Source organism: Microtus pennsylvanicus, chromosome 3 (genome assembly GCF_037038515.1).
Source record: "Microtus pennsylvanicus isolate mMicPen1 chromosome 3, mMicPen1.hap1, whole genome shotgun sequence".
Lineage (NCBI taxonomy): Eukaryota > Metazoa > Chordata > Mammalia > Rodentia > Cricetidae > Microtus > Microtus pennsylvanicus.
The window spans coordinates 17,743,601-17,758,493 of NC_134581.1; the positions used below are offsets into that span (position 1 = coordinate 17,743,601).

At 47.3% G+C, this 14,893-nt stretch overlaps 1 protein-coding gene across 1 annotated transcript in view; it reads left to right on the forward strand.

Annotated features, from left to right (window-relative positions):
* The first annotated feature begins 2,422 nt into the window (after positions 1-2,422).
* The window catches only part of Col6a5 (collagen type VI alpha 5 chain), a 95,042-nt gene continuing 82,571 nt past the window's right edge, over positions 2,423-14,893 (forward strand). The window contains exons 1-4 of the mRNA XM_075964790.1: positions 2,423-2,496; positions 4,733-5,410; positions 8,988-9,620; positions 12,790-13,350. Coding sequence (XP_075820905.1) covers positions 2,430-2,496; positions 4,733-5,410; positions 8,988-9,620; positions 12,790-13,350 — 1,939 coding nt within the window. The 5' untranslated portion in view covers positions 2,423-2,429. The remainder of the gene's footprint in view (positions 2,497-4,732; positions 5,411-8,987; positions 9,621-12,789; positions 13,351-14,893) is intronic.

Genomic DNA, 14,893 nt, shown 5'->3' on the forward strand with positions numbered 1-14,893 from the left:
GAGCACTGCAGCCCAGGGTCTGGTCAGCCACCTCAGACTGTGTTGATGCCCATGGGTCATGCTGCTGCCAGGGCCATACTGATCTAGGTGGCCTGTGCTGCTGCTGGGGCCATGGTGATGTCTGGGCCTGAGCTGCCGTTGAGGGCCACATCTGGATGCATGGTCCTGCTGCAGCTGGGTTTGTGTTGATATCCATGGCCCATGTTACCACAACGGGTCATAGGAACCATGTATGTTAAAATCTGAGAGCCGTACTGAGCTGCCCATGCCCCTCACTGGCCCTGGAGTAGCTGGCCGTGCTCTCACCAGATACTGCTGCAGAAGAGCTGGCCCCTGCCCTCAGGTAAAGATGGCCCCACCCCTCACCACGGGCTTGTGCCTCACTTGGGCAGTACACTAGAGCTCGCCCTGTTGTAAGCCAGTCCTGAGGGCATGAGAGAGCAGAGCTGGCCCCAGCAGGGGTCCTGAGAGTGGAGAACTAGTCCTGCCCCTCACCAGCTGCAGCACACAGGCAAGCAGACCCTCTACCCCGCCTGGGCAGCATGCTGGAGCTGATCCTCTTGTCCCAGGCACAGGTGAGCCAGCTTGGATCTGAGAGCAGGAGAAGGGGCCCTGCTGCTTGCTGCAGGCTGTGGTAGGTGTGTTGGCTGGAGTCCTGGTGGTGACAATAGGAGATCAGTCTAGCTGCCACCCAGTCCCAGGACCAAGCGGTGAGATGGCCCACCCCAGCATCCACTTCATCTATGAACTGTTAGAGCCAGAGCGGTGAGATGGCCCACCCCAGCATCCACTTCATCTATGAACTGTTAGAGCCAGAGCGGTGAGATGGCCCACCCCAGCATCCACTTCATCTATGAACTGTTAGAGCCAGAGCGGTGAGATGGCCCACCCCAGCATCCACTTCATCTATGAACTGTTAGAGCCAGAGCGGTGAGATGGCCCACCCCAGCATCCACTTCATCTATGAACTGTTAGAGCCAGAGCGGTGAGATGGCCCACCCCAGCATCTACTTCATCTATGAACTGTTAGAGCCAGAGCGGTGAGATGGCCCACCCCAGCATCCACTTCATCTATGAACTGTTAGAGCCAGAGCGGTGAGATGGCCCACCCCAGCATCCACTTCATCTATGAACTGTTAGAGCCAGAGCGGTGAGATGGCCCACCCCAGCATCCACTTCATCTATGAACTGTTAGAGCCAGAGCGGTGAGATGGCCCACCCCAGCATCCACTTCATCTATGAACTGTTAGAGCCAGAGCGGTGAGATGGCCCACCCCAGCATCCACTTCATCTATGAACTGTTAGAGCCAGAGCGGTGAGATGGCCCACCCCAGCATCCACTTCATCTATGAACTGTTAGAGCCAGAGCGGTGAGATGGCCCACCCCAGCATCCACTTCATCTATGAACTGTTAGAGCCAGAGCGGTGAGATGGCCCACCCCAGCATCCACTTCATCTATGAACTGTTAGAGCCAGAGCGGTGAGATGGCCCACCCCAGCATCCACTTCATCTATGAACTGTTAGAGCCAGAGCGGTGAGATGGCCCACCCCAGCATCCACTTCATCTGTGAACTGTTAGAGCCAGAGAAGGGCACGAATCTGCAGATCCCAAACTGCAGGATCTCCGTGACACAGGACAAAGGCGGGAAGTGGGAGGAGAGCGGGGAGCCTGGGGAGCGAGAGCCCTGGTGAGAGCTTATTGTTGATGGTATGACAAAGGACAGAGGCCCCATTCAGACAAGTGAAGATGAAAGGACAAAACGGTGAAATGTGGGACTCATCAGTGTTAGGATCACAGAGTTGGGACCCTAGTGGGTCTCAGGGCAGGTGAGCACCCTGGGTGGGAGGTGAGTAAGCTTGACAGAGCTTAAGTTTTATTGAGATCAAAGGGGGAAGGGAAGAGAGAACGAGGAGAGAGACAGAGAGATGCAAAAAGAGAGAATGAGAGAGGGGAAGAAACGAGAGAGAAAATGCTGCTTCCTTAGAGAAAATGGCAGAAGGGAAGAGGGAGGGAGTTGGGGGTCTTGTCTCTAAGGTACTCTCTGTCACGCGTGAAGGTGGCACTCTTAGGAGGTGTGGTTTTGTTTGTGTGCGACCTTGTTAGAGGAAGTGCATTACTGTGGGGGCGGGCTTTTGCTTAAGCTTTGCTCAGTGACACAGTCAGTCGACTTCCTGTTGCCTGCAAGATGTAGGACTCGCTGCTAGTCCAGTACCACGTCTGCCTGCATGCCTCCATGCTCCCTGTCATGATGATAATGGACTGAACCTCTGAAACTGTAAGCGAGCCACCCTGAGTAAAGATTTTCTTTATAGTAGTTGCTATGGTCATGTTGTCTCTTCACAGCAATAAAAACCTTACCTAAGACACATATAATTCATATTGCAATTTTTTTTTCAGAATAAAAGTTAAGAAACCCCCATTAACAGAATGAAGCTCCAACTAATTGCATTCATCCTAATCCTTCGGACTGAAACGCTGGCATATCAGAGTCCAGGTACCAGTATATTTTTTTGTTCATATTATTTGGAGAAAATAAATATTTTTCAAACTTTAATAAAAAGGAATACTTTATTTACTAACAGATCAAAGTACACAACAATTAGTAGTAGCCACAGATCATAACATTGAACAGATTTCATCCTTTAAAGATGGGGAAAGCTATAGATTAAAAAAATCATGTTTTGTAGCCCTGACTAGAAAATCTTTATTCATTGATAACTTAGTCATTGCATAACTTTTCACATCTCATATCTCTGTGAATACAGGAAGTCCCCTTGTGTATTGAGTAGCTGGAGCCTTTTCTTTAGAAATATTGTGGAAATGCTGACCAGGGAACAACCTAGCAGGCACTTGGAAGAGAATAGAGGAACTCAGCTTTATTTGCATAGGCTTGGACGGAAGCTGATGCTTTGTAAGGTCCATCCTCCACCCAGTTCCTCACAGCTTGTATAGGTGGGATAAGAGTGTTGAAATTCCCGGTGATGTGAGCATCTGAGGATGGTCTGTGAGGCCGATCTCCACCAAGGGGAATCTCCATCCTAGTCACACACGATCACAGGCACGAACACTGCAGGGAGAAGTTAAAACATGCCTTCCTCCACAAGCTGGGCCTGTGGCATGAGCAGAACACACGATCACAGGCACAAACACTGCAGGGAAAAGTTAAAACATGCCTTCCTCCGCAAGCTGGGCCTGTGGCATGAGCAGAACACACGATCACAGGCACAAACACTGCAGGGAGAAGTTAAAACATGCCTTCCTCCGCAAGCTGGGCCTGTGGAGTGAGCAGACAGCTGTGGCAATCATTTCTTACCGCAAGCGTTTGCCTTCCAAAGAGGAAGGGGCTCTGACAAACTTACAGAACTCAACATACTAAACTTTTTCAGAAGTAGACTGCAATCCCCACTATTTCTTCCTTATCCTATCGTTTTAGGGGTCTTCTGTTCCTGTGATAAAATCCCATGGGCCAACATCACCTCAGGGAGGAAAGGGTTTATTTAAATTTACAGTTGCACAGCCCAATGCTTCAATGGAGAGAAGTTGGGGAAGGGACACAGGGCAGGAACCTGGACACAGGAGCTGATATAGAGGTCAAGGCAGAGAGCAGCTTAGATGCTTCTCATAGTCTGCCCAGCCCCTTCTCCCCGCACTCAGGCCCACCACCAGCCTGAGAGTAACGCTGCCCACAGTGAGCTGGGCCTTCCCACAGCAATCTTCCCGTAGGCTTGCCCACAGGTCGATCTGGTGGGGATTTTTTTTTTTCAATTGAGATTCACTGTTCTCAATTTACTCTGACTTGTGTAGTGTGATATTGACAAAAAACAAACCAAACCAAAATGAAACAAAACACAACAAAACCAAAAAAACTCCCCCAAACCCAAAATAACTAACAAAAACTGGCCAGCACACTAGGCAAGGATTATAATGGGGCTATCATATTACAAAGTATTAGTTTGGTTTTGTTAGGTGCATATATACAGGTACAATCTATCCATCTATCACATATCTATCCTTCCCCTTTATAGGTGGAAGACAAAGAATCCCACACAGAAAACATAATCCAAGTGTCTTTGTGACTAAGCCATTGCCTCTCTCCCCCTTTACGATATGAACTATACATGATGGGTATCTCTAACCTGCACATCCCCAATCTGTAATGGTCACGATCTCAAACTTTTTGGGCCCCCCAAAAGGGCCCAGGAGACACAGCTTCACTACAGCCGCTGTAGTAAAGACACACTGGTGACACACCAGTGACCCCGCTTTGCTTCACGCACATGTCTGACCCCCAGTCTCTTGTTTTGTGGTCCTCAGAAGATTCCTTGCACCTAAAATCTTCCTTCACTCTGCTTATTATGTGCTGTTTCCAAAAATAGTTATTAATCCTCAGACTACATTAGGACCCTCAGACCATATCAGGTACATCTGGGTGCTACCATGTTATCAATTTGGTAGTACAATATCATAATTTGGGGCTCCAGAAATAAAAAAGAGAATGTCAGTAGCCTTCAGAAGTAGATTTGAGAAAGAAGAATCTGTTGGCTAGCTTTACTAATGTCTAATGTCCCCTTGATGTGTCAGGCAAAACAAGTGGTTTCTTCTGGTTGACTTCCAGGGGAAAACCATCTTTGGAATTGTGATAAGGCCACAAGGCCACAGTCCCAAGTGAATAGTGAGGTCTAAATGGTGACGGTGGTCATAAAACTGTGCTTGCTGTCTTTATTGCGCAGGACCGGGCCCCGAGTATGCAGATGTGGTGTTTCTGGTGGACAGCTCTGATGACCTGGGGAGTAAGTCCTTCCCATTTGTGAGAACTTTCCTTACCAAGCTCATCAGCAGCCTCCCCATAGAGGCTGACAAGTACCGTGTGGCCCTGGCCCAGTACAGCGATGCTCTCCACAACGAGTTCCAACTGGGCTCCTTCAAGAACAGGAACCCCATGCTAAACCACCTGAAGAAGAACTTCCAGTTCATCGGTGGGTCCCTGAAGATAGGGAACGCCCTGCAAGAGGCCCACAGGACCTATTTCTCTGCCCCCACAAATGGAAGAGACAAGAAACTGTTCCCCCCAATCCTGGTGGTGCTGGCTTCATCTGAGTCTGAGGATGATGTGGAAGAGGCTTCGGAGGTCCTTAGGGAAGATGGGGTGAAGATCATCTCAGTGGGGGTGCAGAAGGCTTCTGAGGAAAACCTGAAGGCCATGGCCACATCCCAGTTCCATTTCAACCTCAGGACGGTCAGAGACCTCAGTGCATTTGCCGCAAACATGACGCAGATCATCAAGGACGTAACTAAGTACAGGGAAGGAACGGCTGTGGCCCTGATCACGCCTCCAGCCCCAACCACACCTGCAGCCCCAATTACACCTGCGACCCTAACCACAGCTGCAACCGATGCTGAAACGACAGGTAGGAAACCCTTGAAGAGGAACCTAGTCCTCATGGGCACGGTACCTGCCCACCCTTGCCCATGGCAGCTCTCGCCTGATATTCACGACTGTATTGAGCTGCTGGGCATTTCCACACATCTGCCTTTCCTCTGTCTCTGTCTGTGCCGTATCTCCGACACCAATCCTATTGCTTTCCTTTGCCTCCTTTTGGCAGAACAGCTCCATCATTGAAATCTCAACCCTGCATTCTTCCACTCTTGGGATGCTTTCAGATTAGGTCCCAGCATTCCGTGGGCACATTTATGACAGCAACATTTCCCATAATTTTCCATCTTTGTCCCCGTCCTATAACCATGACCGGGGAGTGTCACAAGCGCAGAATTGGCAGCTTATATTAATTTCTGTATCTTTTGAACCTAAGCGAGTGAGCGGGTGTTCTGTTTCTTACTAAGAATAGATGGAAGTCTGACTGTCATAGACACTAGAAACCCTTCTGAATGGTTCCTTTTCCTTCATCTTTCTGGCAATGGAGCCTGATGGGCAGTACCAGCCAAGGAGCACATCAAGACTAGCTTATCCCTGCAATGGGAGTGAGGACCGAGGGACAAAGGGCTTGTCACCACATGTTCATGCATTGTGCCACACACGCAGCACAGGGGTGACCCTGCTGGTCAGGAGTGTGGCGGGCTGCAGTCTTGGGCTTGTGTCTGCCTAAGCTTAGCCCTTCCTGTACCATTTCTTTCGAGCACGTCTCTAGTGAGCGTACCAGCGCCTGCTCTGGACAAAAGGCACTTGCTACCTCTCCAGCCATGTTGTCAGTCATTTTACGGTGAAAGCTTTCACATTTAGGACTAAATATTTCATATTTTCATGTTTTTAACATGAGGATGTGTTTCTGCAGTGCATCAGTAGCGCTTTTAGGAGACTCCGAAGTGCTGCTATTAAGTAATGATGTCTCTCCCAGCAGAATGTATCTTTAAAGTGAAGAAATACCGGGGATGTTTACCAAAGGCCTATGGGTATGAGTGAGAGCCAACTGGAAGCAGATCAAATTGAATTGCCTCAGTATCTCCCTCACTCACGTAATTCAAGACCTCAGCTGTTACCCCTCCTGTGTGAAATTCTCCCATTTATTTTTCTGAGGACCCCCAAGCATAGCTCATGGGACTGCTTTTTTTTCTCTAAGACCCCACCATTCATGGTGACCCCTAAGCACATCTTACGGGCTGCTTTTTTCTTTAAGACCCCACCATTCATGGTGACCCCTAAGCACATCTTACGGGCTGCTTTTTTCTTTAAGACCCCACCATCCATGCTGACCCTCTAGCTCATCTCATGGTTCCACTCCTTCCTCCAAGATCCCTTCACCCATGCTGACCTCTAAACTTATCTCATGAGACTGTTCCTTCCTCTAAGAACCCCACCATCCATGCTTATCTGATGTCTACTGCACTAGGGGCTACTCAGGGTCAGCATTTACCCCAGCTGTCAGGTGGGACCTTAGGGTGGGGTGATGACCCCGGCCACTGCAGCAGGTCCTTAGGCGAGTTCTGATTTCCATTCCAGAAGCCATCTCTGTTACCTTCTGGCTTCCACTTAGCAGGTGCCTGCTCTGCCTTTTCTTCAGCTCCCAGGAAACCCTGGTATTTCACACACACACACACACACACACGCACACGCACACGCACACGCACAGACACACACACGGGGCCTTCTCTTCATTTACTTTTATTATTGATTCCCTCGGCCCAAAGATGGAACACTAACGCCCCACTAGCTCTCACCTTCTTATTAAAGGATGCTATACTTGTGTCTTAGCTGAGTCTTCTATGATGATTTCAAATCAGAATACCCTTGAATCTCCTTATAGTACAAGACAGGGTACTGTCTGGAAGGATCCCCTCCTTCCCTTCAGAAGTTAAAGCAAGGGCTGTCATCAGTGAAGTCTGAGTTTGAAGTATGGCTGGGCTGCTTAGGACCTTGGGTAGTTTTCTTAACTTGGGAGCTTCCGTTCCCTTCCTTGAACAGGGAGGAAAATGGCATCTGTCTTGTAACAATGGTGAAAGAACCTGTCTGACTTTTGTTTATTGCTATTGATAGTAACAGCAAAACGCTGGCTTGAGGAGATCATGCTGGGAGTTTGACTTAGCCAGAGGTGGGATTCTGAGTGAGGCTTAGGAGAATTAGTTTTAATTAATTCTCTACAAATAGCCTTGTTCTCACACCAGGTGCCCGACACTGGAGGGCTAGCGATAAGTAAGACATGTTTCTTCTGTCTTCTGGGGTCAGAGAAGCTAAGGGGTAGCTCTTGGCAAGATTAAGCTTGTCTCTTGACTGCACTCTGCACAGACACGATCCAGTCACCCTTGTTTGGGGTAGTTGTTAACTGCGAACATGGTCTACTTTGCCTTAGACTCCAGATTCTTCCAAACAACTGCTCACGTGACATCTCTTCTTGGATGCTCAATCTAGCATGTCTGAGATGGAACTCTCGGATCTTTCCTGTAACTCATTCCCACTCTGTCTCAGAAGGACACACTGCCGCCACCCATTCAGATGTGCAAACCCTGAGCCCAAGAGTTTCCTGTTTCTTCTTTTGTATTTAATCATGAGGTTTTCTGCTTTACCTAGTCTTGTATCAGAGCTAATCTTTTTGCTCCTTCGTCTGTTGTTATCCTGTTTAGAACCAGCATTTCCTTCCTGGACCAGGGCAGTTGCTTGTTGTAACCTTGAATTTATTATTTTCCTTTTTGCACCTGGAGTGATGCTTAAGAAATTTAGAACAGGTCATGTGACATCCAGGTGACCTCGACCTGCTTCCCTCTGACCTCATCACTATTGTTCTCTTCTCCCACTGGCTTGAGCCACTAAGTGCTTCTTGCTTGTCCCCACCTTTTGCTACTCTACTAGAGTTTCTCTTTCTTCTGGATTTCCTACCATTGAATCCTACATTTCCTCCAGTGTGGTCCTTTCGGAGAGGCCTACCCTGACTTCACATCTCAGCTCACACAGGTCAGAGTCTCCCCTGACCATGCCAGCAGCAGAGGCAGCCGAGCCACCTGCTTTGTTTACTTTGTAGTAACTGTCATGCTTGGAAGAAAATAATTTGGTCGCCACAGAGTGTGAGCTTGTTGAGGTCAGAAATACATTGGCCAGTTCACCCCCACATGTCAGAATGTGAGTGTAGTAGTGATGAAGGTAGTGGCAGCCGTGATGGTCACATTGCTGGTAAAAGGTGGGTGTGGGGACCATGGTGGTCATACTGGTGGTGGTAATGGAGTTGAGCTTCATGTGCTGGTAGTGACGATGGTTGCACTGGTGGCTGTCGTCACACTGGTGGTGGGAAGTATACTGGCAATGAAGCCATTGCTAGAGATGGCAGCCGTTGTGGTGGCTATAGCTTGTGGCAGGAAAATTGCTAAGTATAGAAGAAAGAGTACGCACAAAGCCTCTGAATTCAATGGCCTTGCTAAGAGGAAGCAATTCTAACTGGGTCTGTGGTAACTCCATTTCCTTAATGCCTTAGCAATCCTTGAAGTACCCTTCTCTCTAGGCCAGTGGCTTCTTCTAACCTCACAACTTTTCTGTCTCCACAGTTCCCGTTCCCATATCCTGCCAGAGAGACTCCCTGGCTGACATTATATTCTTGGTGGATGAGTCAGTGGGGACCACACAGAATCTGAGGGACCTGCAGAGCTTCCTGGAGAATGTCACCAACTCTGTGGATGTGAAGGACAAGTGCATGCGGCTTGGACTGATGAGCTACAGCGACAGGGTCCAGACTATTGCTTCCCTGAAGTCAAGTGCCAACCAGTCTGAATTCCAGCAGCAAATCCAGAAACTCTCCCTCCGGTCTGGGGGGTCAAATGTGGGGGCTGCCATCGAGAAGATGAGGAGAGAAGGCTTCTCGGAGTCCGGTGGCAGCAGGAAGGCACAGGGCGTCCCTCAGATTGCTGTGCTGGTCACCCACAGGCCATCGGATGATGCAGTGCGCGAGGCTGCGCTGGACCTTCGCTTGGACGGCGTAACTATGTTTGCTCTGGGCATCGAAGGGGCCAACAGCACGCAGTTGGAGGACATCGTGTCCTACCCTTCCAAGCAGAGCATTTCCACACACAGCTCCTACAGTCACTTGGAATCATACAGTGGCAACTTCCTGAAGAAGATCCACAATGAAATCTGGACCCAAGTTTCTACCCATGCTGAACAAATAGAACTTGATAAAACTGGTATGTCTAGAAGACTCTTGTTATTATGGACTAACGGGAATCGTGGCCCAGTGTTAGGGCTGGAACAGGCATTGAGCAAAACTTAGTTGGGGGCTTGTGAGGGTTGAGAGAACGCCGAGGAGCTGAACTTGGGGGTAACGGTTGCACAGCTATAGATATGCCAAAATCCATTGAACAATGTACTTACAATGGATTGATTTTATAATGTGCAAACTATGCCTCAATAATATGGAATAAAGCCATACCCACGATGCATAAAACATTTTTATAGCATAGATGGACATGAAGAAGAAACAATAAGCTGTAGTCCTACCCTCAGATAACACTCGACTCTGCCTGTTTTCTGGCTTTAATGCGGGTGCTGAGGGTCAAAGGCGGGCCCTCACCGTAGGCAGCAAGCACTTTCCTGGCTGGGCTCTAAGTTGGTGTGATAAGAGCAGCAGTGACTGATGCCAAGTGTGTGAGGGCAGAGGTGCAGGGCGGGCCAGGTCATCATTGCGACGTGCTGTGATGCATCACGTCCTCTCTTCACCGGCACCGGCCACTGCCTCCTTCCTCCTGGCCAATGCTTACTTCTTTATTAGATTAAGCGGCAGTTCACGGTGCTCGCTTTTCGGGTTTGCAGATCAGTCTGTGCTTTACAGATGGTTGTGATCTCAGCCTCAGAGTTTTAACTAATGACGTCATAGCTTTAGCATTCTGCATCTGACTTATTTCCTGTATCATTTATTTCTTAGGGAATGTCTGCACAAAGCCTACAGCAGTGTTGGGAATCATCAATTGCCCCAAAAACTTCCAAGGAAGGAAGAATTCTCAAATGGCCAAATGGCCCTGTGTTTGAAAAATTGGGCTGTTTATTTAATTAGATAATGGGATATGACATTAATAGTGTCAACATGTGCTACCTGTTTCCCATGAATGACTGTAAAGAGAAGTGATTGCCTGTTGAGAAAGTTAAAATTAGCCGGGCATAGTGGCAAGAATCTATAATTCCAGCACTTGGGGGCAGAGCAGGGGGATCAGGAGGGTCATCCTCAGCTACATAGATAGTCCTGAGCTAGCTTGAGCTACATGAGACAAAAAGAAGAAGAAAAGAACCCCCTCCCCCAAGATTCAGTGTAATAAAGGAAGGGGCATTATAGCAGACTTTCTTGGACCATCAGTCCCCAAATCATGACACAGAGACTTAATACTAATTCTGATTGCTCAGCCTTAGCTTAGACTCGGCCCCCTAGCTATTTTAACTTCCTTTCATTTGTTTTATTCATCTACATTTTGCCTTGGGGCTTTTTACCTTTCTTTCATGCTGTGCTCTCATACTTTTCTGCTTCCTCCATGTCTATATGGCTGCCCCCAGTGGGTATCGGGGCCCCCCTTCCCTCTCTGTCCACTAGCCCTGCCTATCCCTCCTCTGCCTAGCTATTGGCCATTTAGTATTTTTATTAGATTAATCAGGTGCCTTAGGCAGGCAAGTGAAAGAGCAACACTTTACATAGTTAAACAAATGCAGCATAAACACACATGCCACACATCTTTACATAGTGAAGCAAGTATTCTATTCTGCAACAGGGCATTGAGACGTTTTGTTTAAAATAATTGTCAAATTTCTATGATGTGCCAGGCCTATGGAACAGAAGCAAGGCTTAGACTAATCTGTCTGAAAGAAATTTTCTCTGGTAGGAAACAGGTTATGCTCATGAAGAAATCAATTCTGGAAAATGCCGCAATGAAATATGGAGATAGAGCCACGTGTGGTGGTGCACGCCTTTAACCCCAGCGCTAGGGAGGCAGAGGCAGCCGGATCTCTGAGTTCGAGGTCAGCCTGGTCTACATAATGAGTTACAGGACAGCCAGGGCTACACAGAGAAACCCTGTCTTGAAAAAACAAGAGAGAGATATAGAGATGGAGGGTAAGAAGGAAAGATCTATCTATCTATCATCTATCTATCTATCTATCTATCTATCTCTCTCTCTCTCTCTCTCTCTCTATCTCTATCTCTCTATCGCTCTATCGCTCTATCTCTCTATCTCTCTATATCTCTTTATCTGTCTGTCTATCTACCTGTCTATCTATCTATATAGATATCTAGATAGATAAATAGACAGATAGGTGATAGAAGAAAATAGAACGATAGGATAGGGAATGGCTAACATGTCTCAGCTAGAAGGGAAGTGAAGGATTATTTTCTGAATTGGCATGTGACTTGGTGTATCTACAGTGAGAAATATTTCAAGGAAAAAGGATTAGTGCAAAGGTCCCAGGATACATTTAAAGACTAGAAAGTCTGGGCCTTGAGAGATGGCTCAACCATTAAGATCATCAAAGGACCCAGGTTTGATTCCCAGCACCCACCTGGGAGCTCGAAACACCTGTAATTCCAGTTCCAGAGAATCTGGTTCTGATCTCCACAGGCACCACACACATGTGACGCACAGGCACATGTGCAGACAAAACATCCATGCACATATTAAAAAAAAAGAATCAAAAGCCCAATGTGATTAAAACCAAATGAGTGCAGTGGAGAATTGCTGGGACTAGGGTCAGAGAGGGAGGCGGGAGCTAAGGCTGATGTTTAATTTACAATTATAAACGAATGATAAAATCACTGCTCTGATTTGGGCTTTGCTGTAGTAGTTGCTCAGGGAAGAAGTAGTCACAGCTGAGTACGGGGTGCCTGTCTGTACCTGGGAGGCAGTGGCAGGAGGATCATGAGCTCAAGGCCAGGCTGGGTGACATAGAGATTCTGGCTATAAATAAACAAAACCAAAAGTATGGGTTTCTGATCCCATACTTTTCCCCAGGAAGCCATTAAGACATAGACTCTAAAGAGGTGTTTATCAAAGCTCATTAGATGATTTTGCTTATCTCCTGGAGGCCTGGGAAATCTGGTTCTTGCTCTTCCTTTACTGGCTGTGTGGTCTTAGATAAACCACTATGCTTTGCTGTGCTTCAGTGTTTTCCCAAGATGGCGACACATTTCAGAGGTTAAAATGGTTAGAAAGGTCCTGAGAAAGAGTCCAGGCTCCCCACAGACACACGGGTCCTGTTCTTTAGACCCTGCACAGACTCATGCGCCACACAAAGCCTGGAACAAAGTTCCCTCAAGATGCTCTTTAATTGGCAGAGAACACACTTACTTCCCACTCTCTACGCCTGTTTCCTTTTTAGGCTGTGTGGATACAAAGGAAGCAGATATCTACTTCCTCATCGATGGCTCGTCCAGCATCCTTAAGAAACAGTTTGAGCAAATCCAGATATTTATGTCCTCTGTGATAGACATGTTTCCCATTGGTCCCGACAAAGTCCGAGTAGGAGTCGTGCAGTATTCACATAAGAATGAAGAGGAATTTCCCGTCTCTCTCTACATGGATGGCACAGCCTTGAAGAAGGCTGTTTTTAACATCAAGCAACTCAAGGGTCGCACATTCACTGGGAAAGCCTTGGATTTCATACTGCCAATAATAAAGAAGGGACAATCAGAGCGGGCAGATGAAACCCCCTGTTACCTCATCGTACTGACTGATGGGAAGTCAGAAGACAGTGTTCTAGAACCTGCCAACAGACTCAGGGCTGAACATGTCACCATTCACGCAGTTGGGATTGGTGAGGCGAATAAGACACAGCTTCAACAAATTGCCGGGAACGACGAAAGGGTCAACTTTGGGCAGAATTTTGATTCCCTAAAGAACATAAAAAATGAAATTGTCCACCGCATCTGCTCTGAAAAAGGTAAGAAAAACAAAATGAAACTCAGAAAGGGATGCATAAAAGTCACACGAGAACGGGAATGTAGCTCAATGGTAGAACGCCTGTCTAGAATGGATGAGCCCCAGCCCTGCAAAGCAAAACAAAAACCAAAGTCGGGTGTTGCAGAAGGTGGCTGAGGTTCTCACTGGAGGGGAAAGAAAAAGATGCAAAATATGTGTGACTTTTCTGAGTTACTGGGGATTAAATCCAACAAGCAAATGAGTGGTACCGAGGGCAGAATCCCGCATCATGAACTCCATCTTCCTTCCCCCCATGTCGCTAACAGTAATACAGTTGTTGTATACAGCTGGAGTCTATAAGCCTGCTGATGAGAAGGACCAGTCCCCAGTGCTTTCTGTGGTTGACGCCAAGGAAGAGAAGGGCTTTGGGAAGCATAATATAGAGTGCACCTTGGATCTTCCTTAGAGGAGAAGGTTCCAGACTGGTGTGAGGTGGCAAGCACATCTTTTGTAGTTCAGGTATCCAGTCACGGACAAGGAAGTGAGTCTTAAAAGAGGGCAAAGTGGGATGTTAAGAAGCCTAAGCCTAGGGGCCAGAGAATGGTAACACGCCTCAGAGCAGCTACTGAAGGGACGAGGCAGTGTGTCTGTGTGGGGACTAATGCACTTGGACACAAACACTCCAGGCTCAGGGGTACCGAACCTTATTGCTCATTTCTCTCTCACTCACTGGTCAGGCTGAGCAGTTCAGGTCTAGCGGACAGGCAGCTGCTTCCTCCTCTAGGCAGGAGCTGAATCTGTGCTTGTTAGCTCCCTCTGTGGAGAGGCATCTGAAGGGAGCTTGCAGTACTCAGGTGTTTTGATGGCAGGACCCAGAAGAGGCTGGGCCACTGCTGCTCAACTATGGGCTCAAACTTAACCAAGGGCTCATGTCTGGTTGCAAGGAAGACTGAGACAAGATTCTTCTGGGCAACCATCTGCCTGGCAAGAATGGGAAAACATATTAGCATAGTAGAAGCAATCCCCATCACCTGTAGAAATAAAGGGACAGCCCCGTGAATGTTAAATGTATATAAAATGTCTATTCCTTTATATATGTCATACAAAGAAGTGGCACCAACACTTCACTTTACCTTGTGGCTTTGTTAAGGCCATAGTCATATTTTTAATTTTAAAAGATTTTATCTACTTTTATGTGTATGAGTGTTTTATCTGCATGTATATGTATGTAGCATGTGGGTGTAGTGCCTACAGAGGTCAGAAGAGGGCGTCAGAATCAATGGGGCTGAAGTTATCAATGGTTGTGAGCTACTGTGTGGGTGCTGGGAATTGAGCCTGGGTCCTTTGCAAGAACAAGTAATCTAAACCCTGAGCCATCTCTTCAGTCCCAATAACATCAATTTTCAATAGTTTATAGAAGTTGGTCTTATGTATATATGTACATGCATATATGTATATGTGTATGTATATGTATGTATACCCAATTCCAATAAGGGCCATCTACAGTTTTGATTTGTAAGTAAAGAAATAGTCACTGATGAATTGATACATGTGTATGTACTAGT